The following is a 25872-nucleotide window of genomic DNA, read 5'->3' on the forward strand; positions in this document are numbered from 1 at the left end:
AGTGTCTTGCTTGAGAATCAAAGACAAGAAGAAAATCATTTCAAACTTCCAGTAACAATAATTCCATCTTATACTTGTACCAGTAATATATATATGTAATATTCTCCTAAAATAATTCTGTAAGAATCAGGATATTATAAGTTAATTTTAACTTCATTCAATGGAGCATTATACCCCTTTCTCCTGCTTTTTGAAAAAATAAAAACCAAATGACAAAATAAATAGGGGAATTTGCCTAGCATTAATCAGCCAGAAATAAACATGCCAGAAAAGAAAAAAAATACAGCCTGAAATTTTTCCTATTTGCCCAACGAGTTAAATAGTACCCTCCATTTATTTTTTACTGATTAAAAAAAAAAAATTTCTTTGTTCATTCTCTTAAAAAAATATTTGAGCATTAAATACGAGCCAGGTACTACTACAGACTTTCTCGGTTCTCAAAGAGCTAAGTAGGGCACAGACACTGGTAAATATAATTTTAATCTAATTACAATGCATATATGTACAGGGGCACTGATCCAAACCCAGGAAGAAGCAGGTGTGGTGCTGGGAAGGAGATGAATGGAAGATGCCCGGGAATTAGTCGGGTAACACACTTGCAGGTAGTGAGAAGAAGGTGCCAGGCAGTGTGGATACAAACAGGCTTTAGCGAAATCAGTAATGCTTATACCACAAAAATGCAATATCCATTCAATTTTAATTATGTTACCTTTTATTATTTTACAATATATTTCAAAAAATGCTGTTACAGTTGCCTTAACTGCTCTATATATAAGACCTGGAATCAAAGAACACTGAGAATTAGAACACACAAACATCAAGCTGTAATACCTACTTGTGCTGAACAATTACTATCAAAAGGATGTCGTTTTTTAAATAAGCAGATGTGTGGCAATGCAAAATAAAATACAAACCTGTTAGAACAGTAAACTTTGTTTCAATGGCTATAGAAAGGAGGTGGGTTTGTTTTGTTTTGTTTTCAACACATCTGGTCTGGCAGCAAGTTGTACTATGCATTTAAAGCAATACATGCCCTGAAAGCTTATATTTTCAGTTGTGCGCATCATCTGAGTCAGAGGCCAGGTGAAACAATATTACTCTCCATACCCTCAACACCCCTCCCTCTATAAGGTCACAATGTTCTTGAACTCAAGATTCTGGCTGGCGAACTATTTTACAATAATTCTTCTCCAGTGGCACTGGATGCTTTTAGTTTTCTCTAAAAGAGAAGCAATGAAAATGCAAGGAAACCCTCCAGGGTCCAATTTTCACTTCACATTCTCCAAGGAGTTAAATAGCAGCTCTACATGTTGACGAAAAAAGTTTTCGATTTCCTCCTATTAGTTTTTAATCATATTAGCATTAAACTTTATCTGGAGTTAGTTGGATTTCCAAAAGAAAATTTTTTGTTGCCAAATATTTCAGAAATTTAATAAAGCATTACATATATGTAATTAGCTCTTAAATCTATACCAAAAATATATATGTATATATATTTATATTTATTTATCTTACCTTTGCTGAAGTCCTGTTTTTTTCTGGCAGAAAGTTTAAGTGGACGGACAAATGCTGGCTTTCTTTCTTTATAAGCAATAATTTGAGTCTTTTTTCCTTTTCATTCAATATGACTGCATGTTCGTAATAAATTTACAAAAAGCAATACAAGGAAACACCTACTGAATAGGCATCTGCCAAGTAATTCACGTTTTAAGGTCAGACTCTACCAAATAGCACTATGGCATTATAGGCGTTCCATTTTTGTTTTCTTTTTTCAAGTTTGTCAGTTCTTTACTACTTTTTTTCTTCTTCTTCTTAGCAGGGGATAGTGTGTAATCACAAAGTAAGGCCTAGAGACCATTTACAGTCACTCCCAATATTAGGGTGGACATAATTCTCAAGAGCTGATATAAACCAAACTGAACAGCAGTCAACTAGAACCACATCTGGTCACATTCAAATGGTCTCCAATAACACTTTGCTGATATACATGTTTCCTTCTCGACTGATTTTGTGTTAATCTTTTAAAAATTATAACAACTAAGACTGCCAAGTTTTTGTAGAGTTGTATTTTTAGGGGTCTGTTACGTTGCAGTGAATATGTTTTAATTCACAAAATGTCACTAGTGACGTCCTTTCTATAAACATGGTTGGCAAAATAAAAAAGGCACAAAAGGGGAATTATGAGAAATGCTTTCAAAGCAAGTATCTTTTCATGAGAAAGAAAGAGTACCAAAGCAAGTATCTCTCATGAGAAAAGGCAAAGTGTTCAGTAATTCATGCACAACTTGAGCTAAAAAACAAAAAAACAAAAAAATCTTCTCTTCAGATAGGTCCTGAGGCTTGAGAAAACAAGTTTTCCTAATCACGTGCTTTGTGTAAAATAAAATGTAAAGCTGCACAAATACATGTTTGGTTTAACAGTGGACCCATGTTTTTTAAAAAGTGAGGCAATTTAAACAAAGGAAAACAAAACCAAAACACCTTCATAAACAAAGCAATTCCACCTGTAGCCTGTCCTTTTTACCACTTAGTGGGGTAAAATGTCCAGTAAAATGCAGCATTCTTAATCATGTAATCTAGAAACTTTTCATGATAACTTATTGCAAATTGCACTTGACAGTTCACCACAACAATGGAAAACTGGCCCCTTGTTCGTTTACACAGTCCTTGAGCCCCAAACTGAAGTCACCAGTAAAACGATCTGGATAAAAAGTTTGCAGCTGTGCTCAGCCAGCTAGCTCCACCCTCTGGGTGTGAGCCCACCCGGGACACTGCTTTGTCCTGCTCCTTTGTGGGACTCTCGTCCTCAGGCAGGTAGTCGGGCAGCTCTGTGTTCTGTTCTACTTCCACAGGCGTGTCTTGGAACGGGACCAGCATCTGATGCAGAGAGCACGTTAAGAGTTGTTACAAAGTCAACCTAATTGATATAGGTACATGTCAAACGTTAAAAGTCAACTTTACTTCTCATTCTCATCACCATATTTATTCTCAGAGGTTATATTCCTTTAAAAAGTATCCTCTTCTATGAAGGTAGGCCCAATTGTTGAGCACTGTGTAAGCACAGAAGGAAGAAGTAGACGTGAAAATTCTGATGCTTTTCTCCTGAGGCTCCAGGAATAAATGTTCAACCTCTATTTAAAGACGACAAAAACAAGCAACCGGCTGCTATGGGGCCCTGAAGGGCCAATGAACCTCCTTTCTGTGGAAACTCAAATGAGCTAAAGCCATACAGATTCCTCTTCCCTATCACAAAGCCAGTGGAAAGAGTAGCAAGATGCAGAGATTATCACTATATATACCTGCCCAACGATGGGACCGGATCTTTATTTTTGGACCAGCAAGACCAATTAAGGGTTAGAAAGTATTTAAAAACCAATGCAAGGAAACCACATATCCTTTATTTCCAAATAAAATCAGCAAGACATCTCCACTGACATCAAGAACAGAGTCTGAGAGATTCTGAAATCCACCAAAGATCTCTCTGTATTTCTAAAAGTGTTAACTGTTAACCAAGAAACATTAGGATAATCTGACTCAGCCACATCGCTATATACTCAGCAGCTGTTAGTCTAGAAATACTAGCAATCTGCTGGCCACGAGGGATAATCAAGAGGGAGTCAAGCATAAAGCAAGCTAAATCGAGCTTTTACCTCTTCTCCACTTTCGCTTTTCACGACTTGCTGAGCCTTCATCACCTTGGTTGATGCTATCGCTGATGCCAAAGCCTAGGCCAGGACAGAAAGACAACAATTTTGAACACCGATGTGATTACCCGTAACCTCAAGCATATTTAGCCATTTAAAATACCAACCTCTGCTTTCAGATCCGAACGGATTCGCACCACACATCTTTGAACAGCCATTTGAAAAGTAAAGCTAATAACGCCTTTAATTTTTAACAAAGCTTCTTCACACAGGTTTCTCCGAGTCTGAAAAAGTAAAAGCAAATTGTTATTAAAACTAGCAAAATAATAAGGGAATAAATCAAATCAAACAACACTGAACTAGTCTTTATATTTGGGGGAAAGGAGGGAACACAGGGCAAGGGAAAGCTAATGTCCCTTTTTCAATTCTACAATCACATATTTGAGGGCACAGAAAGGGTGGTGCTTAGTCAAGTTTATGAAAATTTATAAGATCCAACAAAATAGTAATTCCTGCTAGATTTTTTTCAAGCTTCATTACTAATATTTAATTTTAATCATTTTAATCAGAAATAAATTTGCCAATGTTAATTTAAATCTTAAACCAAACAGAATGGAAGAATAATACAGAAAACATGCTGAAAAGCAGAGTTTCCTCAAGCTCAAGGGTAGGCAAACTACGGTCCAACAGCTGTTTTTGTAAATAAAGTTTGATTGGAAACACCCACACCTATCTGCTTACATATTGTCCAAGTCTAGTTTCACCCTCTAGCAGAGTTAGTAGTCATAACAGAAACCATATGCCTGCAAAACCTGAAGTGTTTACTATCCAGCCCTTTAAAGAAAGGGTTTACTGACCCCTGCTCTAGCTTAAAAACCTCCAGGGATAAATTCTAACAGACTGAAGTTAGAATTAGTGAGCATTCAGTGTATGAGTCACTATTTTTTAAATCACTTGGTATTTATATCACCGCATCCCTCATTCATGGCATTCTCAGTGGTTACCACTGCATTCTCAAGGGTTATCAATATCCACTTTTTGGTTCTCATTTTCCTCTTGACAACACAATATAACATACGCCCTTCAATGCTTCTTTGACTTAATAATACACTACCCTGGTGTTCTGCTTACACCACTGAGTATTTCATCTCTCATTTTATCTCCAAGGTCCAGTGCTAAAACTAAGTGATTTTCTTTCTACTTCATCCCTCAGTAAACTATTCAGATCACTTCAACCATCACTACCATGTAGAAGCACAGATGTCTACCTCCAATATGACTTTATTTTCATCTGTCTACAAACACATCCACGTGGATAACAAGTGGTCATCTTAAACACAAGATCCAAAGAGAAAATGAATTAAAAAGTAACTGCAGTTCTCCCCATCCCTCCCTCCCTCCTCCAACCCATACATCAAATCAACATCTCTAAATTATCCTATTTCTGTATTGAGACCACACTCCGATTCAGTACTTCTGAGGGGACAGGAATCAGCAAAGGACACCAAGTCTCTGGGTCATAGCCTAGGAAGCACTGCCTTCAATTACCTGATTCATTCTTTTCTATTGCATAAAATCAGTCTTCAAACTTATTCCCACAACCTTCAAAACAACTCACATCATTGTTTATCTCCTACTTAAACTATTTTTCCACTTCTGCGTTTCAACACTATTCAGGCAAGGGTCTCGCATACAGTGGTGCATGGCAGCGCACGGGGCTCATGTACTGCACTGTCCCTTCTGCAAAGCGCCTTTGGTGGATTAGTGCCCAAAAGGTCCATGTTTCTCTCTTCCACATATTCAACACCAGGTAAACTTAACAGTGAACGAAAGTTTACATAGCATATACAACATGAAAGTTAGGATACTACCAGTCTAATCTGTTTCCTTATTTTAAATGTGAGGAAACCAAAAAATATAAACGTTAAGCAACTTTCCTGGTTTATCACAAGAGTCTGACATTAAATTCCAACTATGTGTGACAGTGAAAAACCAGACCCATGATGCCAATTCATCTTTATTTTAACACAAATTAACACATTTGCAACAGGTAAACGGGGGGTGTCCAATTCCAAGATGTAAACATGAGATCTTCAACAGAGCAAACAGATCAAGAATTAGCTACAAAGGATGAGTAACTTCTTGATAGGGATAGAAGGTCAAGATTAGGTTTTAAGAATCATAAGCAGATAAAATTAGGAATTGGGCAAGGAGGTTGATGGGTCAAAGTTAACTGCCTGGCAATTGCTAGGAGAAGGGTCGGGGCGGGGGGAGAGAAGAGAGGGAGAAGGGGAGGGGAGGGGGAGGAAGGAAGAGGAAGAGGGAGGGGGAGGGAGGGAGGAAGAGGGGGAGGGGGAGAGAGAGTGTATGTGTATCAATTCGAAAGATGTAGATAGTAGCCCCTCTCCAATTTCTGAAGACTCCATAGCAGCATGATTTGCAGCTGAGAAAATAAAGCAAAGGGAAAAATGCTTGTGACAATCCAAAATCAGGAATATCTTTCTAAAAGCCTTGATGCATACACTAAAATAATGTACACTGCTTTCATTACTAGTGAGAGTAGACACGTTTCCCTGCGTAGCTGTCCAAAGCAGCAGTTAAGAGCGGGGTTCTGCAGCTAGACCCACGCTGCCTAGATTCAAATCCCATGTCCTTCACTTACCACTTCTACTACACCAGGAAGCTATTTAAATTTGGTGTGCTTCTGTCTCCTCATCTGTAAACTGGGACTATAAGTAGACCTTATAGTTTTAAGAAAAATAAATGAGTTAACACACCAGAAAGTTACCTGCAAGTACTGCAATAAATGTTAGCTGATACTATTTACTGGAAATTACATCTCTTCCAGGAATTTCCCATTTTCCTGTTGGATTTTCTTTTGTTGATTTTTTTAATATATATTTTTAATTTTTATTCTTTTTAACTGGAGTATAGCTCCAGTTAAAACAATGTTGTGTTAGTTTCTGCTGTACAACGAAGTGAAGCAGCTCTATGTATACATATATCCCCTCCCTCTTGGACCTCCCTCCCACCCTCTCCCCCCATCCCACCCATCTAAGTGGATCACAGAGCACCGAGCTGAGCTTCCTGTGCTATGCAGCAGGTTCCCACTAGCTACCTATTTTACACACGGTAATAAGGCCACTAACCTGATGTCAATTATTCATTACAAATATTTTCCTACTTGTTTTTACGTTTTAAGAATACATTTGACAAAGCAAAAACTTTACTGTTAAACTAGAGCTCTTTCCTAAAGCAATTTCTTCCACATCCTTTTATTACTCTTAGGTATCTTCTTAGTTGTCTATGTGTGAAGGCTTGACATTCATGGCTCCCTTTCTTGGGAACACACACTCTTCCACAGATATCCACTGGCTCACTCCTAAGTTTTGGCTAAATGTCAGTTTCTCCAAGAGGATTTTTAAACCATCCTATTTAAAACTATAATCCACCATCCCACCCCTTAGCAATCCCTAGCTACCTTCCCTTTATTTCTGTCCATGGAACTTACCACGTCTACTATACTATAAAACTTGACTTGTTGACGGTCTCCTCCAACTATGAGATTAGCTTAATGAAGTCAAACATAGGATTTATGAGAACTTTTGCTTATTTTGGTCACCGCTGTATCCCTGGTGCCTAAAATAGTGCCTGGCACATACTAGGTGCCAGGTTATGCCGCCAAAACATTACAGTACAGTTTCAGAGTTAACCTGCCTTTTTTTTTTTTTTTTGGATTTTAGCAATTACATTTTTAAGATATAGTGGCCTATATATATTTTTTTAATATATTTATTTATTTATTTACTTTTGGCTGCACTGGGTCTTCGTTGCTGCACACGGGCTTTCTCTAGTTGCGGGGGCTACTCTTCATTGCAGTGCACGGGCTTCTCATTGCGGTGGCTTCTCTTGTTGCAGAGCATGGGCTCTAGGCGTGTGGGCTTCAGTAGTTGTGGTGCGTGGGCTCAGTAGTTGTGGCTCGCAGGCTCTAGAGTGCAGGCTCAGTAGTTGTGGCACACGGGCTTAGCTGCTCCGCGGCATGTGGGATCTTCCCAGACCAGGGCTCGAACCTGTGTCCCCTGCATTGGCAGGCGGATTCTTAACCACTGCGCAACGAGGGAAGCCCCCTTTGTGGCCTATATTTTTGTGTGTGTGAGCTTTGTTGGGTTTTATTATTTGGTTTCTGCTAGCTTTAAAAAGGAACTGTACTGTTTTCATTAACATTAAACAAATGGTACTGGTGACAATTTATACATCTTAATATCTTTCATTCAATTAATTTACATTTACCAGAACCTGCTTTCTAGAAACTTTTTGGGATCTTGTGGCCCCAGTTTTGATAAGATAGTTGTTAACTTACTTGGCAATGTCATGGATGATATGCATATGAAAAGTTTTCCCCAAGCCCTGTTTACTGAATCCTAAATCCTGAGGGCTAGGTGCCCCAATACCACAACTAGAAAAAGCTGTGGCTAATCCAATGTAACCTGCCTGGCACAGCTAAAGAGATAAGTGGTAATCCACCAGTTGCCACCCCTCAATGTGTGAAGGTATTTAACTTATCACTGCTCAAGATAACTTCAGGGAGACCTGCAGTTCCAGTCAAGATGGAGCCACAGGGACCAGATTTACCCTCAAGGCTTAAACAACTAAAAATACAGACAAGATAAAATGAATAAAACAGTGATTTCCAGGTGTTGGAAAGCAGACGCCCCCGAAAGAAGGAGAGCAAATGAAGTGAGGCTCACCAGCACAGCAGCGGATTGCCTGGAAAATTTTTAGGCTGCAACTCACAAAGCAGGAAGCCAAGCAGAACCAGCAGTCTCCCCAAGTTGAGGACACAAAGTTGAAAATTCAGGGAGGTCAAGGCAACTGTAATTCATAGCACAGAGCAGGAGAGGACACGGTTGCACAAAGGGGGCCCCGCAGAGAGAAGACACACACCAGAGTTCGGCAATGGGTTCCCCTCTGGTTTTCAGCTGAGTGATGAAGGGTGCACGAATGTGAGGAAACAACCAGGCTGGAAGGGAATAGAAGGAACCATCCTGTGTACTCACACAGGGCTGGGAACACTTCCTGTCCCCATCAGCCAGAGCAGAGAAAACTGATATACACAGGGCATAGACAGAGAACCCAGAAGAGTATGGCCTCAGTAGTGTAGTAAAATTATCCCTAGGTTAAACGGTGCTGTAGTCTGCCTACCAGAGCTTAAAGGCAAGACTCAAAAACATCTAATGTTTGCAAGTAACCTAACTGATCCAGAACAGAATTCAAGAATATTTAAAGGCTTTGCATACAAGTACATGCGGTATCCCAATATGTAAAATTTGTAATATCTGGCATCCAATCAAAAATTATGAGGCGTGCAAAGAAGAAAATACAACCTATAACTAGAAAAATCAACCTACAGAAACACACTCAAAAATAACACAGATGACTGAATTAGTTGACGAAGACATTAAACAGTTATCCTAACCATATGCTGTATGTTCAAGTAGACAAAGTATAAACTGTTAAGGAGATATAAAAAAGGCTCAAATCAAACTTCTATAGATAAATAAAATAATGTCTATGGTGAAAAAAAACACTGGTTGAGATTAACAGCAAAGTAAATACCGGTAGAAGAAAAATTTAGCAAATATAGCAACAGAAACCATCCAATATGAAAAAGAAAAAAAGAATGAAAATGAAATTAACAGAGTATCAGTGAGCAATGGGACAACTTCACATGGTTGAATATGTCACAGGAATCCCTGAAAGACAGAAAAAGTACTTGAAAAGATAATGGAAAAATTGCCCAAATTTGCTGCAAACTATAAACCCAGAGATCCAAGAAGCTGAATAAACATGAAGAAAATAATACCAAGGCACATCATAAATAAACTGATCAAAAGCAATAATAAAAGAGAAACTATTAAAACAGGCAGAGGGAAAAAGTACGATACATTACACATAGAAGAACAAAAAAAAGAATGACAGAAGTCTGAATAGAAACAATATAAGGGAGAAAACAGTGGGACAATATTCATAAAGTATGGTAAGAAAATGAACTGTCATCTAGAGTTCTATACACATAAAAATATCTTTCAAAAGAAAAATACAATAAGGACTTTTCCAGATACACAAAACTCAAAGAGTTAGAGACTTCAATATCCATCTGACTTTTTTTTTTAATTAATTAATTTATTTATTTTTTTGGCTGCATAGGGTCTTCATTGCTGTGTGCGGGCTTTCTCTAGTTGCAGCGAGCGGGGTCTGCTCTTAGTTGCGGTGCACGGGCTTCTCACTGCGGTGGCTTCTCTTGTTGCAGAGCACGGGCTCTAGGCACACGGGCTTTAGTAGTTGTGGTATGCAAGCTCAGTAGTTGTGGCTCGCGGGCTCTAGAGCACAGGCTCAGTAGTTGTGGCACAGGGGCTTAGTTGCTCTGCAGCATGTGGGATCTTCCCGGAGCAGGGCTTGAACCCGTGTCCCCTGCATTGGCAGGAGGATTCTTAACCACTGCGCCACCATGGAAGCCCATCTGATTTTCAAAAATGGATAGAACAGCTGAACAGAAGATCAACAAGGAAGAAGACGACTTAACACTGTAAACCAACTAAACCTAACAGACACTTGTAGAACACAAAGGTATATACATTCTCAAGTGCACATGGAACATTCGCCAGGATAGATCTTTAGGCCACAAGACAATCCCCAGCAAGTGGAAAAGGATTGAAATCATGCATATGAAATGAGATCAGAAATCGGTTAACAGAAGGAAATTTGGGAAATTTATGAATATACGGAAATTAAACAACAAACTCCTAAACAACCAATGGGTCAAACAAGAAATCACCAAAAAAATTAGAAAATACTTTCAGATGAATGAAATGAAAAACTACATACCAAATCTGATGGTATGCAGAGAGACAGTAGTGCTTAGAGGGGAATTTATAGCTATAATAACTACATTAAAGTAGAAGAAAATCTCAAACCAATTACCTAATATTCCATTTAAGAAACAAGAAAAAAGGGCTTCCCTGATGGCACAGTGGTTAAGAATCTGCCTGCCAATGCAGGGAACACGGGTTCGAGCCCTGGTCCGGGAAGAACCCACATGCCACGGAGCAACTAAGCCCGTGCGCCACAACTACTGAGCCTGCGCTCTAGAGCCTGCGATCCACAACTACTCAGCCCATGAGCCCATGTGCCTAGAGCCCGTGCTCTGCAACAAGAGAAGCCACCGCAATGAGAAGCCTGCTTGCTGCAACTAGAGAAAGCCCATGCACAGTTACAAAGACCCAACACAGCCAAAAAAAAAATTAAAAAGAAACAAGAAAAAGAAGAGCAAACTAAACCCAAAGCAAATGGAAGGAAGGAAATAATAAAGATTAGAGCAGGGGAAAAAAAGAAATAGAGAATGGGGGAGGGATGGATAGAAAAATCGATGAAAATACAATTTGGTTCTTTGGAAAGAGCAACAAAATTGATAAAGCTTTAGCTAGACTGACCAAGAAAAGAGAGGAAGAAGACTCAAATTACTAAGAGCAGGAATAAAAGAGGATATATTATGACCAATCTTACCAAAAGAAAAGGATTATAAGCGAATACTATGAACAACTGTATGCCAACACATCAGATAACCTCTATGAAATGATATATTCCTCAAAAGACAAAACCATAGGGCTTCCCTGGTGGTGTAGTGGCTGAGAGTCCGCCTGCCGATGCAGGGGACACGGGTTCATGCCCCGGTCCGGAAGGATCCCACATGCCGTGGAGCGGCCGGGCCCGTGAGCCATGGCCACTGAGCCTGCACGTCCGGAGCCTGTGCTCCGCAACGGGAGAGGCCACAACAGTGAGAGGCCCGCATACTAAAAAAACAAAAAAAACAAACAAAAAAAAGACAAAACCATAAACTGACTCAAGAAAATATGAATAAACCTATACAACAAGTAAAGCAACTGAATTAATAATCAGAACATTTCCCACAAAGAAAAGCCCAGGACCAAATGGCTTCACTGGTGAATTCTACTAAATGTTTAAAGAAAAGTAACACCTATCCTTCAGAAACTCATCCAGACACTTCCCAAATCCTCTTATGAAGCCAGGATTACCCTGACACCAAAACCAGAAAAAGACAGCACGAGGGAAAAAAAGACTACAAACCAATATCCTGTATGAATACAGATGCAAAATGCCTCAATAATATACCAGTAAACTGAATGCAGAAGCACATTAAAAAGGTTATGCACCATGACCAATTGGGATTTATCCTAGGAATGAAGGGCTGGTTCAACATACGAAAATCAACTGATGCAACACATGATATTAACAGAACTAACTCATCTCAAGAATAAAGACAAATAATAAGCAATTTTTTTTAAAAAAATGGACAAAGAATGAACAGACATTTCTCCAAAAGAGAAAATCTGTGATAAATTAAAGACATACACAATAAACCCTAAGTCAACCACTAAAAATGGCCAATAAGCATGTGAAAAGATACCATCATTGTAATTAGGTAAATGCAAATCAAAATCACAATAAGATACCACTTCACACCCACTAGAATAGCTATTTTTTTAAGAAATGGAAAATAAGAAATGTTGGCAGGGATGTGGAGAAACTTGACCCCTCACACCTTGCTGATGGGAATGTAAAAGGCAGTAGCCACTGTGGAAAACAGTCTGGCAGTTGCTCGAAAAGCTAAACGTATCATCCAGCAATTCTACCCTTAAGAATACCCAAGAGAACTGAGGACATATATCCACACAAAAACCTGTACATAAATGTTCATAGCAGAATTATTCATAATAGCCAAAAGGTGGAAATAAGCCAAATGTCCATCCTCAGCAGACCTGTACTACTTACTATAAGAAATGTTAATGGAGCCCTTCAGGCAGAAGGAAAATGATATTAGACGAAAATCTGTATTTACACAAAGGAATAAAGAGCCCCAGAAATGGTAAATACGTGGGTAGACAGAAAATACTCTTATTTTTTAATGTCTTTAAATACTTGTAAATGGTTAAGATGGATGGTAATTCTATGCTAAGTGTAATTTACCACAAAAAATTTTTAATAAAAAAAAGAGAATATTTAATGTAGTAACAAAGTAGTTTGGGGTTTATAACATATGCAAAAGTAAAACATATAACAAGAACACAAAGGCAGAGATAAGGCAGATGAAAGTATAGTGTTATAAGTGTCTCATGGTGATTAGTGTTAACTGAAGCTAGACTGATAAGTTAAAGATAAGCCATGACAAAACGAGAGAGTGGCATGGACATATACACACTACCAAACATAGACAGCTAGTGGGAAGCAGCCGCATAGCACAGGGAGATCAGCTCGGTGGTTTGTGACCACCTAGAGGGGTGGGATAGGGAGGGTGGGAGGGAGGCAAGAGGGAGGGGATATGGGGACATATGTATATGTATAGTTGATTTACTTTGTTATACAGCAGAAACTAACACACCATTGTGGAGCAATTATACTCCAATAAAGGTGTTAAAATAAATAAATAAATAAATACGATTAAAGACATGTTAAAAAAAAGTTAAAGATACAGAAAATAAACCCTAAATAAAATTCAAAAATAAAAAAAAGATACACAAAATAAACCCTAAATCAACAAACATAAAAGAAAGGAAGGAAAGAGAATTAACGCAAATAAGCTAACAAAGGAGATAAAATGCAATCATAAAAAACTTTCAATTACTCCAAAAGGCAGAAAAAGAGGAAAAGAGAACACATGGGACAAATAGAAAGCAATTAGCAAGATGGTTGTTTTAAATCCAGTCAAATCAATAATCATATTAAAGGCAAATGATCCCAGCATTCCTGTTAAAAGGTAGAAATTTTTCGACTGGATTAAAAAAGCAAGGCCCAACTATATGGTGCCTATAAGAAATCCATGTGAAATACAGACACAAATAGAAGATACACACTATAATCAAAAGAACGCTTGAGCAGCTAATATTAAAAGCAGACAAGGGACTTCCCTGGCAGTCCACTGGTTAAGACCTTGCCTTCCAATACAGGGAGTGTGGGTTCGATCCCTGGTCAGGGAGCTAAGATCTCACGTGCCTTGTGGCCAAAAAACCAAAACAGAAGCAATATTGTAACAAATTCAATAAAGACTTAAAAAATGGTCCACATTAAAAAAAATATTTAAAAAAAAGGGGAAAAGGTAGAATGAGTTGAGAAAAAACTACACTGTACAACTACTACTGTATAATACTTTAAAAGACAGTACAATTGGTGTTACATTTTCCTTAAACGTTTGGTAGAATTCACCAATGAAGATATCAAGGCCAGAAATTGTCTTTATGGAAAGGTTTTTAACTACGAATCCAATTTCTTTGATAGACACAGAGCTATTCATTCAGGTTATCCATTTCTTTTTGAGCGAGCTTTGGCAATCCATCTTTCAAGAAATTTTCCTGTTTCATCTACATTATCAAATTTATTGGCATAAAGTTATTCAAAATATTCACTTATTTTCCTTTCAGTGTCCACATTAAAAGATCTATAGCAATGCTGTCTCATTTCTGATACTGATATTTTGTGACTTCTTTTATTCTTGATCAATTTGGCTAGAGGTTTATCAATTTAATTGATCATGTCAAAGATCAGCTTTTGATTTCATTTTTCTCTGTTTTCCATTCCACTGATTTTTTTGTTTCTTCTCTTCTGCTTACTTTGGATTTAATTTGCTCTTCTTTTTCTAGTTTCTTAAGGTAGAAGCTTAAGTCACTGAGACCTTTCCCTTTTTGTATATATTCAGTCATTTGGTGCTAATGAATTCCCCTCTAAACTCTGCTTTAGCTGCTTCCCACAAGTTCTGATACTACATCTTTTTAAAAATATTTATTTATTTTTGGCTGCATTGGGTCTTCGTTGCTGCACGCAGACTTTCTCTAGTTGCAGAGAGTGGGGGCTACTCTTTGTTGAGGTGCATGCTTCCCATTGTGGTGGCTTCTCTTTGTTGCAGAGCAAGGGCTCTAGGCACGCAGGCTTCAGTAGTTGTGGCACACGGGCTCAGCAGTTGTGGCTCACAGGCTCTAGAGCACAGGCTCAGTAGTTGTGGCGCACGGGCTTAGTTGCTCCGCGACATGTGGGATCTTCCTGGACGAGGGCTCAAACCCACGTCCCCTGCCCTGGCAGGTGGATTCTTAACCACTGCGCCACCAGGGAAGCCCCACATTTTCATTTTTATTCAGTTCAAAATACTTCCTAATTTCTCCTTTGATTTCTTCATTGACCCATGGATTATTTTAGAAATGGGTTAGTTTCCAAAATTCTTAGGGGGTTTTCCAGGTATCTTTCTGTGATTGATTTCTAACTTGCTTTTCATTGTGCTCAGAGAACACACTTTGCTTGGTTCTAATTCTTTTAAATCAGGACTTGTTTTATGGGACACAATATGGTCTATCTTGGTAAATGTTTCATGTGCACATGGAAAGAATGAATATTACCTTGCTGCTGAGTGGGGCTTTCTATAAATATCAGTTAGGTTAAGTTGATTATTAGTGTTGCGTCTTCTATATCCCTGTTGATTTTCTGTATACTTGTTCTATTAATTGAGACAATGGTATTCAAATCTCCAGCTCTAGTTGTGAATTTATTTCTCCTTGCATTTCCGTCAGTTTTTGCTTCATATACTTTGAAGTTCTATTACTAGGGCATAAATATTTGCAATGGTTATGTCCTTTGAATAACTGACCCGTTAAGCACAAAATGCCCCTCTTTATCAGAATAAAATGCTAATATTAGGACTTAGTCTTTTCTTTTTAATTTATTTATTTTTATTTATCTATTTTTGGCTGTGTTCGGTCTTCGTTGCTGCATGTGGGCTTTCTCTAGTTGTGGCGAGCGGGGGCTACTCTTCATTGCAGTCTGTGGGCTTCTCATTGTTGTGGCTTCTTTTGGTGAGGAGCACAGGCTCTAGGCATGTGGGCTTCAGTAGTTGTGGCACGCAGGCGTAGTAGTTGTGGCTCGCGGGCTCTAGAGTGCAGGCTCAGTAGTTGTGGTGCACGGGCTTAGTTGCTCCACGGCATGTGGGATCTTCCTGGACCAGGGCTTGAACCCGTGTCCCCTGCACTGGCAGGCAGATTCTTAACCACTGTGCCACCAGGGAAGCCAGGGACTTATTCTTAAAGACTGTTAGCAGGTGACACTGAGATAACCAGTTTACATGATTTCTCTCTCGCATGTTATGAACCATGTGTTTACAAAAGTCTTACCGTATCATCAAGACCATCTATGTGTAAAACCACTGTTTTGGCACGTTTGTTTGTGGTTCCCAGAAAAAACTGAGCTTTCCTTCGACGTGAATTCATTTCATTGAAACTATCACCATCTGCCATATTGGAAGACTGAAGAATTTCATAGATTTCAGAGGCCAGCAGTTTTGTTTCTCCTGGAGTTGTAGTCCTTGAAAAGAAACATATAAATTAACAAAGTAGTCTTGCCACTTCTACTGATTCTGTAATTTTATTCCTCAACTTGGCAAAACCTTGTTTTCTTCATTCTGATCTATACTTTATTTCTAGAGTCACATAGGCTACATCTACTTAGATAAACAAAACAGTTACAGACCACAGACTGGCAAAAATGGTTATAGGAAATAAATACTCCCACCATCACTATTTTTAACTTCCTTTATTTCATAGTTCAAAGTGTCATCATTTTCATACAGTAATAAATTCCTTTCTGCAAGATTTTCAATTTCTATCTACTTAAAACCAAAAATTTTTTAAAGAATAACATAGTCAAATCAACATGATGGTCCCACTGTTGTTCTAAGTATGTTTTTCTGGTAGACCTCATAGGACTAATTTTATTGCTGCCCTTCCTACGAAACAGTTAAGGGAATACCTCTATAGACACAGATTTCCCTTAAAGCTAAGTAAAATTTTGTCTTAGGCAGAATGAAATTTGCAAAAGCATATAAGCAAAAATGAAGTAAAAACGATTACAAAAAAATGGTTCTGGGGCTTCCCTGGTGGCGCAGTGGTTGGGAGTCTGCCTGCCGATGCAGGGGACACACGTTCGTGCCCCAGTCCAGGAGGATCCCGCGTGCCGCAGAGTGGCTGGGCCCATGGGCCATGACCGCTGAGCCTGCGCGTCCAGAGCCTGTGCTCCGCGACGGGAGAGACCACAGCAGTGAGAGGCCCATGTACCACACACACACAAAAAAAAAAATATATATATATATATATGGTTTTGAAGAACCTAGGGGCAGGACAGGAATAAAGATGCAGACCTAGAGAATGGACTTGAGGACGTGGGGAGGGGGAAAGGTAAGCTGAGACGAAGTGAGAGAGTGGCACTGACATATATACACTACCAAACGTAAAATAGCTAGCTAGTGGGAAGCAGCCGCATAGCAGCTCGGTGCTTTGTGACTACCTAGAGGGATGGGATAGGGAGGGTGGGAGGGAGACGCAAGAGGGAGGGGATATGGGGATATATGTATATGTATAGCTGATTCACTTTGTTATACAGCAGAAACTAACACAACACTGTAAAGCAATTATACTCCAATAAAGATGTTAAAAAAAAAAACGAAGTTACTTCTTGATCTGGGCACTATATGAGGTATCACAAATATCTATGCATGTTGCTGTTCAACAAATTAATGATAAATAATTATTGCCTTATTTTTTAAAAATGCTTTTAAAACCAAAAAGAAAAAGCCAAGAGCATCTACAGATTTGGAAGCAGGTATCTTAGTCTTTAAAAAAAAAAAAACAACAAAAATTACTATTCAAATAATGTGATTCAAAACATTCAAGTACAAAAAGTCTAGAGTTATATGGTACAGTTGGCCATAAGCCTAAGAAAGACTGTATAATTAAACAAGTATTAGTTGCCCTAAGCTTCTTAAGCAAGTGAAAATTGAAAGAGCTGATCATGCCCTGGATTTAGTTCAGTCTTTAAAATATGACACCCGAGAAAAGACTATCTTGAAAAGCTCTTTCATCTAAATAATTGGAATTCTGCTCTCAGTAATTTACTATTCCATAATGAAGTATATTGATTCCTCACCACTTTTTCTAAATAGTTATCTATATTGAAAATGTTCAAAATGTTATTCATAAAACACAACTGAAAGGTGAACTCTGATCTTCATTATATATCAAGAATAATCTTCATTTTGAATGTATTTCCTCACTGGTCATAAACACCAATTCACTCTAATCCTATATAGATGCTACTAATATCATTTTATACCGCCTATAAAAGCCAGTTAAGACTTCCATATACTTCATGAAAGCAGTGAATATACTATTTTAATGTTAAAGACTTGCTATCATCTTTTGAAGATCTTCACAACTTTTCCTTTAGGAGTTGGTTTTGCTTTTTTTTCCTGTGGTGTTCACTAAAAAAAGTGTTCTTATAACATTTATGCAACTCAGAAAATCATCCTTCATCTTTCAATGCAAAACCAATCCTAACTTTAAAAGGGTTCTAAGAAGGCAGTCAGCAACTCTGCTTAGGTAACAATGAAGTCCAAAGGCAGGAAAACTATGATCCTTGAGCAAAAGTCCGTCATTTACATATCATCTCTGGCTGCTTTAACCCACAAGGGCAGAGCTGAGCGCCGCAACAGACTGTGAGCCCAACAAAGCCTAAAATAGTTACTATCTGGCTTTTTATTTTACAGAAAAAAAGTTGCCACCCTCTGTTCTAAAAACTTTACAAAAAACAACATAAAAATCAAGGCAAAATGGAGCAGCATTTTCAAGAATCACAAGAAAACAAAAGGTGAACCATGGATGCAGTCCAGTTTTCCTTCAAGTATCAAGGTTACAGAAAAGGAATTTTAAACATGAAAGAACTCAAGGAATATTAGAGTCTTACTTGAGCAATCTACTAGAGAATTAAGCTTCAACCAACAGACATGACTAGGAAAACTAGCAAAAGGACTGATGATGAGCATTTTACACATTTAACTGTAGAGCTAAATTTAAAACTAAAGTGGAAAAGAGAATAGAATATATAAATGTTCTGATAAAGTAGAAATAATGCAACTTAAAAAAAGAAAGGAAAAGGGAGAAGAAAAGGGAAAAGTAGAAAAAGTCTGACTATGGGAGTGAAAAGATTACCATTAAAACTAACAAGCAAGATGGTGAAAGTTTAAATAAGAAAACAGAAAACTGAGAACATTTCTTTAAAGTATAAGTACAAAGGTAGCCACTATAACAATAAGACAAATCAGAAGAAATTTTCAAGATAAAAGAAGAAAACAGCAGGCACAGAAACACAACTATTATAATATACATGGTAATTACAACAAAAATGGGTTAAGATGAAATATATCAGTAACAGCAATAAATATAAATGGACCTAGCTCACTAATTTAAAAGATTTTTTATTTTATTTTTATTGGAGTATAGTTGATTTACAATGTTGTGTTAGTTTCAGGTGTACAGCAGAGTGATTCAGTTATACGTATACATATATTCATTCTTTTTCAGATTCTTTTCCCATATAGGTTATTGAGTAGATAGAGTTCCCTATGCTATACAGTAGGTCCTTGTTGGTTATCTATTTTATATATAGTAGTGTGTGTATGTTAATCCCAAGCTCCTACTTTATTGCCCCCACTAAAAGATTTTCATTTTGACTCACAAAACAAGACACAACTAAAAGTGATTCAGAAATAAAGGAATGGGCAAGTGTAGATAAGGCAAATAGAAACAATGAGAACAGGAATTGTGTACTGATATCACACAAAGTAGAATTCCAGCCCCAAATCCAAGCATTAAACATGACAAAGGACACATTTTTTTCTCCTCAAATACATACTTCACAATGACTATATATAAGTTATGAAGACATATATACCAAACAACAACATGTATGGAGAAAGAATAAAGCAAATGTTAAAATAGTAAAACAAGGGACTTCCCAGGTGGTCCAGCGGTTAAGACTCTGTGCTCCCAGTGCAGGGGGCCTGGGTTTGATCCCTGGTCAGGGAACTAGATCCCACATGCTGCAACTAAAAGCCCGCATGCCTCAACTAAAAGACCCCCGCATGCCACGACAAAGATCTCATGCCGCAACTAAGACCCAGGGCAGCCAAAATAAATAAATATTTAAAAAAACAAAAACACAGTAAAACAAATGGTAAAATGTTAAAATTCGGGGACTACTGGTGTACTTATCTAGGCATCAGTGTACTGTTTGTACAACTTTTCTGAAAGTCTGACGTCATTTCAAACTAAAGTTTAAAAAACTATGTATGTATAAACATATTTAAATGAAAACATAAATGGCATTATGGATTTTCTTTTTTATATTTTTGAATTTTTATAAATAAACCACATACCGCATACTTGTAATAAGATTTTAAAATAGAATTTTAAAGAAAATAAAAGAACACAGAAGAAAGGCATAAAGAAATGAAGCACATACTTTTCATCCAAGATTTTAGCAAGAAGAATAGACCACCATTACTATGACACTGTTTCAAAATCTAGAATTTTAGGAAGTTCTCTAGATGAAATGAGGTATTTTAAAGTTGAGATGCCACGTTTTATTAAAGTGACTTTTATTTATAGCATACTTCATGTTAGATAGTCACAAGTGCCTTTATAAAATACATTTTGTATCAAAAGTTATTACTCCTGAAATACAAATTAACAAATGTCTTAAACTGCATTTAGATATCTTCCTAGACTGACATTTTGAAAATTCTCTTCACAAAGGGATCCAGGGTTAAAAATAAAATGTAAAGAGGTTCTAACCTCTAAGGACAAGTTTTCATTTATGGAAGATTAAAATTATAACACAATGCCAGATTCATTTTGAGTGACAGAGAACTTAAAATTCTCTTCACAATTGAAGAACTGAAAGTAACAGTGACTTTGAAATCAATCCAACTGTCGATCTGTAAGCACCAATTTGACCTAAACATTAAGTCAAACCTGCTGTTGAATAACTTGCTAAAATCTCAGCAAAATTTTGTAGCAAAAAATAATTTGGTGATAAAAGGGCAAAAATTTCAATACACAGAATTTTCCCTATTTTATAAAACATTGCTCTCTGCTTCTCATGTTAAGAATAACCTCCACTCTCCCCACCTACTTCTGCTTTCTGGTTTCCCCTCTGATCACTCCAGATGAAGGTTTCTCTTCAGTCAATAAAGCAGCATCCCTCCACAATGGATTTTCTTTGTTCTGTAGGTCTCACTGGGGTATGGGAAGATCCTTTTGCTGCTTCCCTAGTTGTATAGTTCCACAGAATCATAGCTAAATCTCCCCCTAACTCAGTACTCCTAAACAGAGAGAAAAACTGATCCGAATCCCACCCTGACTGCCTAGCTGTCATGGGGCGGCCACATCAATGAAAACAATTGGGGTATATAGTTTAGATCTCTTGTGCTATGGCTTACCAAGATGACCTATACAAGAATGGAATACTGGTAAATCAGTCATCTGTATCTGCCAACAAAGACGTCAAAATGCAAAATAATGTCTGAAGAACATATTTCTACAGTGTCAAAACAATTATGCATATATAAAACTCACCCTGCTCTATATGATAAAAACTTTTCCTTTTGATTTTTTAAGAATTTTTAATACAGGTACCCAAAAGAAAAAAGTAAATGAGGAGAAAATAATAATGCCAGAGCAATCTAATTTCTTACAAAAGGAAAATGAGGGACTTCCCTGGTGGTCCAGTGGTAAAGAATCCACCTTCCAATGCAGGGGACTCGGGTTTGATCCCTGGTCAGAGAACTAAGATCGCACATGCCGCGAGGCAACTCAGTCCGCATGCCACAACTACTGAGCCCGTGTGCCACAAACTACAGAGCCCACGTGCCCTGGAGCGCCAGCATTCTGGAGCCTCCTCGTCACAACTATAGAGACCATGTGCCCTGGAGCCCTGCACCACAACTAGAGAAGAGAAAACCCGTACGCCACAACTAGAGAGAAGTCCACGTGCCACAACAAAAGATCCCGTATGTCTCAACAAAGATCCCGCACGCTGCAACTAAGACCCGACGCAGCTGAAAATAAATAATAAATTAAATGAATAAATATATAAAAAAAATTATGTCCAAGCCATGAGATAATTCACAACACAAAGCTAAACATGCTGAACCAAAACCTGATTCTAATACTTCAGTCTTAATGTTTACAAGCTAAAACACATAGTTCTATTGACCTTCTGATAACAGTAACTGATAAATTCTAAGATGATTATTTTAGTAAACAGAGGTGACTTTTAAGAAAGCTTGAAAGGTAACCTTCAAATCTGAGATCTCCCACAGCCAAACGAGCTGGAAAATATATATAAAAATTATTATATCATATCTCCACTTTTGAGAGGGGTACAGGACCAAATTATAATGGCGTATGCAATGAATGCATACCTGTTTTACTGCTGGAGGAGCCAGCAACGATCACCACAGTGTCCTAAAAAATATACATCATTTGTATTAAAGAGAAGCTGCTTGTGGCAACCGTGGAGACACACTGCTTGGATCTCCCTTTAAGAAGGAAACCTGCCCTTTGGCTACAGGGAGTAGAATAGTAGAGCCACCAGCAGTAGTGGCTTTGAGATCTCTCACACCATTCAATCCTTCATTCCAAGGCCTGACCGTTCCCAGGGAGACCCCACTCAATGCCTGGGCAGCAGGGGCACAATAGGGCCTGGCCATTTCTGCGCAATACAAGACTCATCTACAGGGTAATCCTCGCTTTGGAGCTCCCCCTTGAGCTGTCTGTCAGATTTGCATTGCAATCTGAGACTCCTTGCCCCATTCGATTTCCTCTTCACTTTCCTTTTACAGATGTCAGATCTGCATTGCAGTCTAACGACTATAGTCCAATCCTTCTTCATTCCCTTCTACCTCTACAGACGATATCTCACAATAAACCTCTTCCATTTCTAACTCCATCTCAAGATCTCCTTCCCAGATGACACTGCAAGATAATGACCTGAGCTGACATAATACTTCTCTTATAAAGATACAAGTTGTTGGTCTTCCCTGGTGGTGCAGTGGTTGAGAAGCCGCCTGCCAATGCAGGGGACACGGGTTCAAGCCCTGGTCCAGGAAGATCTCACATGCCGCGGAGCAACTAAGCCCGTGCGCCACAACTGAGCCTGCGCTCTAGAGCCCGCGAGCCACAACTACTGAGCCCACGTGCCACACTACTGAAGCCCACACGCCTAGAGCCCATGCTCCACAATGAGAGAAGCCACCACAATGAGAAGCCGGCGTACCACAACGAAGAGTAGCCCCTGTTCGCAGAAACTAAAGAAAGCCCGTGCACGTGGCAACAAACACAGCCAAGAATAATAAATAAATAATAAACTAAATAAATTTATTTTAAAAAAAATACAAGTTCTCTCCCTGACGTTAAGATGTTACGGAAAACCCCGAACTTTCTGGCCAACCCAATATTTTAGATGTATCTCTCATTTACAGATACACACATACATATGCACATACCACAACCTTAGACAACCAAGCTAAGAAATTGTTTTATAGGTTAAATCTACAGTACCTCTAAAACTTGCTCTAAATGTTTAAAGCTCAAATTTGAAGCATATTTTAATATCAACATTAACTTTTCATATAATTTCTTACATTTTAAAATTTTTACCACGTATTTTCAGCTTCAATAACCAAACCTGTTAAAGAAATACACAATCTTAAGTTCATGATATGAATAAAATAATCCTACAGAAGGCTCCATATTATGCTTAATCCTGTCACGATTTCCAAAAGAACATGCCAGTTAAAAATAATTACATGGGGGCTTCCCTGGTGGCACGGTGGTTGAGAGTCCGCCTGCCGATGCAGGGGACACGGGTTCGTGCCCCGGTCCGGGAAGATCCCACGTGCCGCGGAGCGGCTGGGCCCGTGAGCCATGGCCGCTGAGTCTGCGCGTCCGGAGCCTGTGCTCCACAACGGGAGAGGCCACAACAGTGAGAGGCCCGCGTACCGCAAAAAAATAAAATTAAAAAAAAAATAATTACATGGCATTAAAACATACTAGGCACAAGAACAATGCAACCTCATATTTTATACAACACTTTAGAATTTACAGAGCATTTCTACACGTATCATCCCACTGAATCGAGCACTTTGACGTTGTTACTGCAGGTGTATGGATAAGGAAACTGAGGGTCAAAGAGACCATTTGTCTCAAGTCAGAACTGCAATCCAAATTTTATTAATGCAACTGACCTCAAACCATAGGTAATGATTAATACAACTGATGCCAGTCAATATTTTCTAATATTTATTCCTAACTGATCACCTGAATAAAAACAAAAAAAACCCTTCAGTCTCTAACTTGTCATTATTAAAGATCAAGACACCTATCAGGGGTAGCATGATTAAAAAAAAAAAGATTATTAAAATGAAATTTATCTAGAAGCCAAGAACACTAAAAAAAAATACACTGCCTTGGAAGTCAGTTTGGATGGCGGTCCACTGATATAATTTAACTTACAGTGCTTGGGAATTATAGAACTTTTGTGAGCACTCAAGCCAAAGAAACTGCAAGTTTTAAAAATCAGTAAATTAAATGGTTATTTATTATAGTCTTAAAGGCAGTCATGTCTTGAATAAGATCAAGATACAAAGTAAACTAAGATAAAACCTCAGAAAGCATAGTTTTTTTGCTTTCAGACACAGTGCAAATAACAAAACACTTAATCTTCAATTTCTAGCCTTCTACAAGGAAATCAGCAAGGCCTAGGAAAGGAGCAAAACCAGATGTTCCCAGAGGCAACACAGCTGAAGGACTACAGATAAGAAACTCAGCCTCTCTGTAATTTTCTCACCCATAAAACTATTATCTGTCTAACCTACCTCAAAAAGCTGTAAATAGCAAAATGAGATGATAGATATAAAAACCTTCCTAAGATGAAAGGTACAATTAAAAACCACCCATTTGCTAGAATTCAAATTAAACGGCCCTAAATCTCTACGAGACATCGCAATGATTCTCAGGAAAATCTCACCAAAAGCTCTTTTTGTCATGATACAGATCAAGGTTCTTTGGAGTAAGACTGCGAGGAAGTAAGAAAAGAATTATGTACTACACTATAATGCTGCACATTTCCAAATGCCACCTGTGTTGCACCACTAGCAAATCCATTTACATCTACTTCACAAAACTTCATACAAGGTAGGACTGTCTCTTTTTAGTATTATTCATAAGTACAATGTGTATCAACATTTTAAATAAAATTTGAGCATTTTCATAAGGACTACTGTTAATATCAACGTTTAGAAATAATCACAACACTGACCATCAGAACATTTTTGAACATATAACCCACGAAAGTATGCCGTCACATTAGAGTACAAATTTCAGTAAAGTAACATGACCCACTTTTCTACTCCATTAGGAGACACTATCTATTGTACTTACTTCTGTATAACACTTTGCAAGCTTAGCATCATACCCAGCTCTCCTTTCATCTTTTCTCTGTTAGCACGGCACTCTGCCAAGTATCGAAGAGCCTACAGCGAGAGCAGGAATAGGTCAGTCCACATGCCAGACTACTCAAAATTAAACCCACTACTAAGCTACTGCGAGAGGAAAGAGTGAAAAACAGGGCTTTGCTTTTTAGAACCAATTGGTTTTGAATGTTTAGAAACTCTTCTTTAAATGTGATAAGCAGAGCAGTCCTCTAGGGGACAAAAATATTCCTTTGAGCTGCAGTAGCTGAATCTGCTCTTTGAAATGAAGGTTCCCAACTTATCTGCAAGGTCAAAATTAGGCTGTTCTGGTTTCATTTTCACCACTTCATCTTGACAAGGATACAAGGAACTATAGACCATTTATTAATTTCAGGGAGCAGTTCCAATAGCCATCATTTCCCTAGGTGCTTTGACATATTAATTAAAATAAACTGCTGAGAGGGACAAAACATACAACCCCCTTTATGGAATGAACTGTTTCTAGTTTTATAAAACACCTTTAAAATGACTTTTTTTTTTTAACTGAAAACCAAAAGATGAACTCACTCTCACAAATTCCTATCCTGTGAATTTAACTTTTCTAGGATGCTTTTCTCTTAAGATTTAAAGTACATTTTTGCAAGTATTTCCTTCACATGCTGATTCTTGAGGGATTTTATTAGCTGTTCTACAAACTTCCTAATCTCTGATCATTCACTGCAGACTTTAGTACCTGATTCGCAGGGGAATACCTCTGTGAACTACACCATCCAAAGCTGCCCCCTCAGTTCACTGACCTTCACATTT

The 25872-nt window shown here is 38.1% G+C and overlaps 1 protein-coding gene across 1 annotated transcript in view; it reads right to left on the reverse strand.

Annotated features, from left to right (window-relative positions):
• Positions 1-689: 689 nt before the first annotated feature.
• ARMC1 (armadillo repeat containing 1) overlaps positions 690-25872 on the reverse strand; it is a 34492-nt gene continuing 9309 nt past the window's right edge. Inside the window, exons 3-7 of the mRNA XM_059994706.1 lie at positions 25034-25125; positions 15872-16061; positions 3812-3928; positions 3651-3725; positions 690-2877 (exon numbers count right to left, since the gene is read on the reverse strand). Coding sequence (XP_059850689.1) covers positions 2686-2877; positions 3651-3725; positions 3812-3928; positions 15872-16061; positions 25034-25125 — 666 coding nt within the window. The 3' untranslated portion in view covers positions 690-2685. The remainder of the gene's footprint in view (positions 2878-3650; positions 3726-3811; positions 3929-15871; positions 16062-25033; positions 25126-25872) is intronic.

The sequence above is a fragment of the Delphinus delphis genome, chromosome 17 (assembly GCF_949987515.2).
Source record: "Delphinus delphis chromosome 17, mDelDel1.2, whole genome shotgun sequence".
Classification (NCBI taxonomy): Eukaryota; Metazoa; Chordata; class Mammalia; order Artiodactyla; family Delphinidae; genus Delphinus; species Delphinus delphis.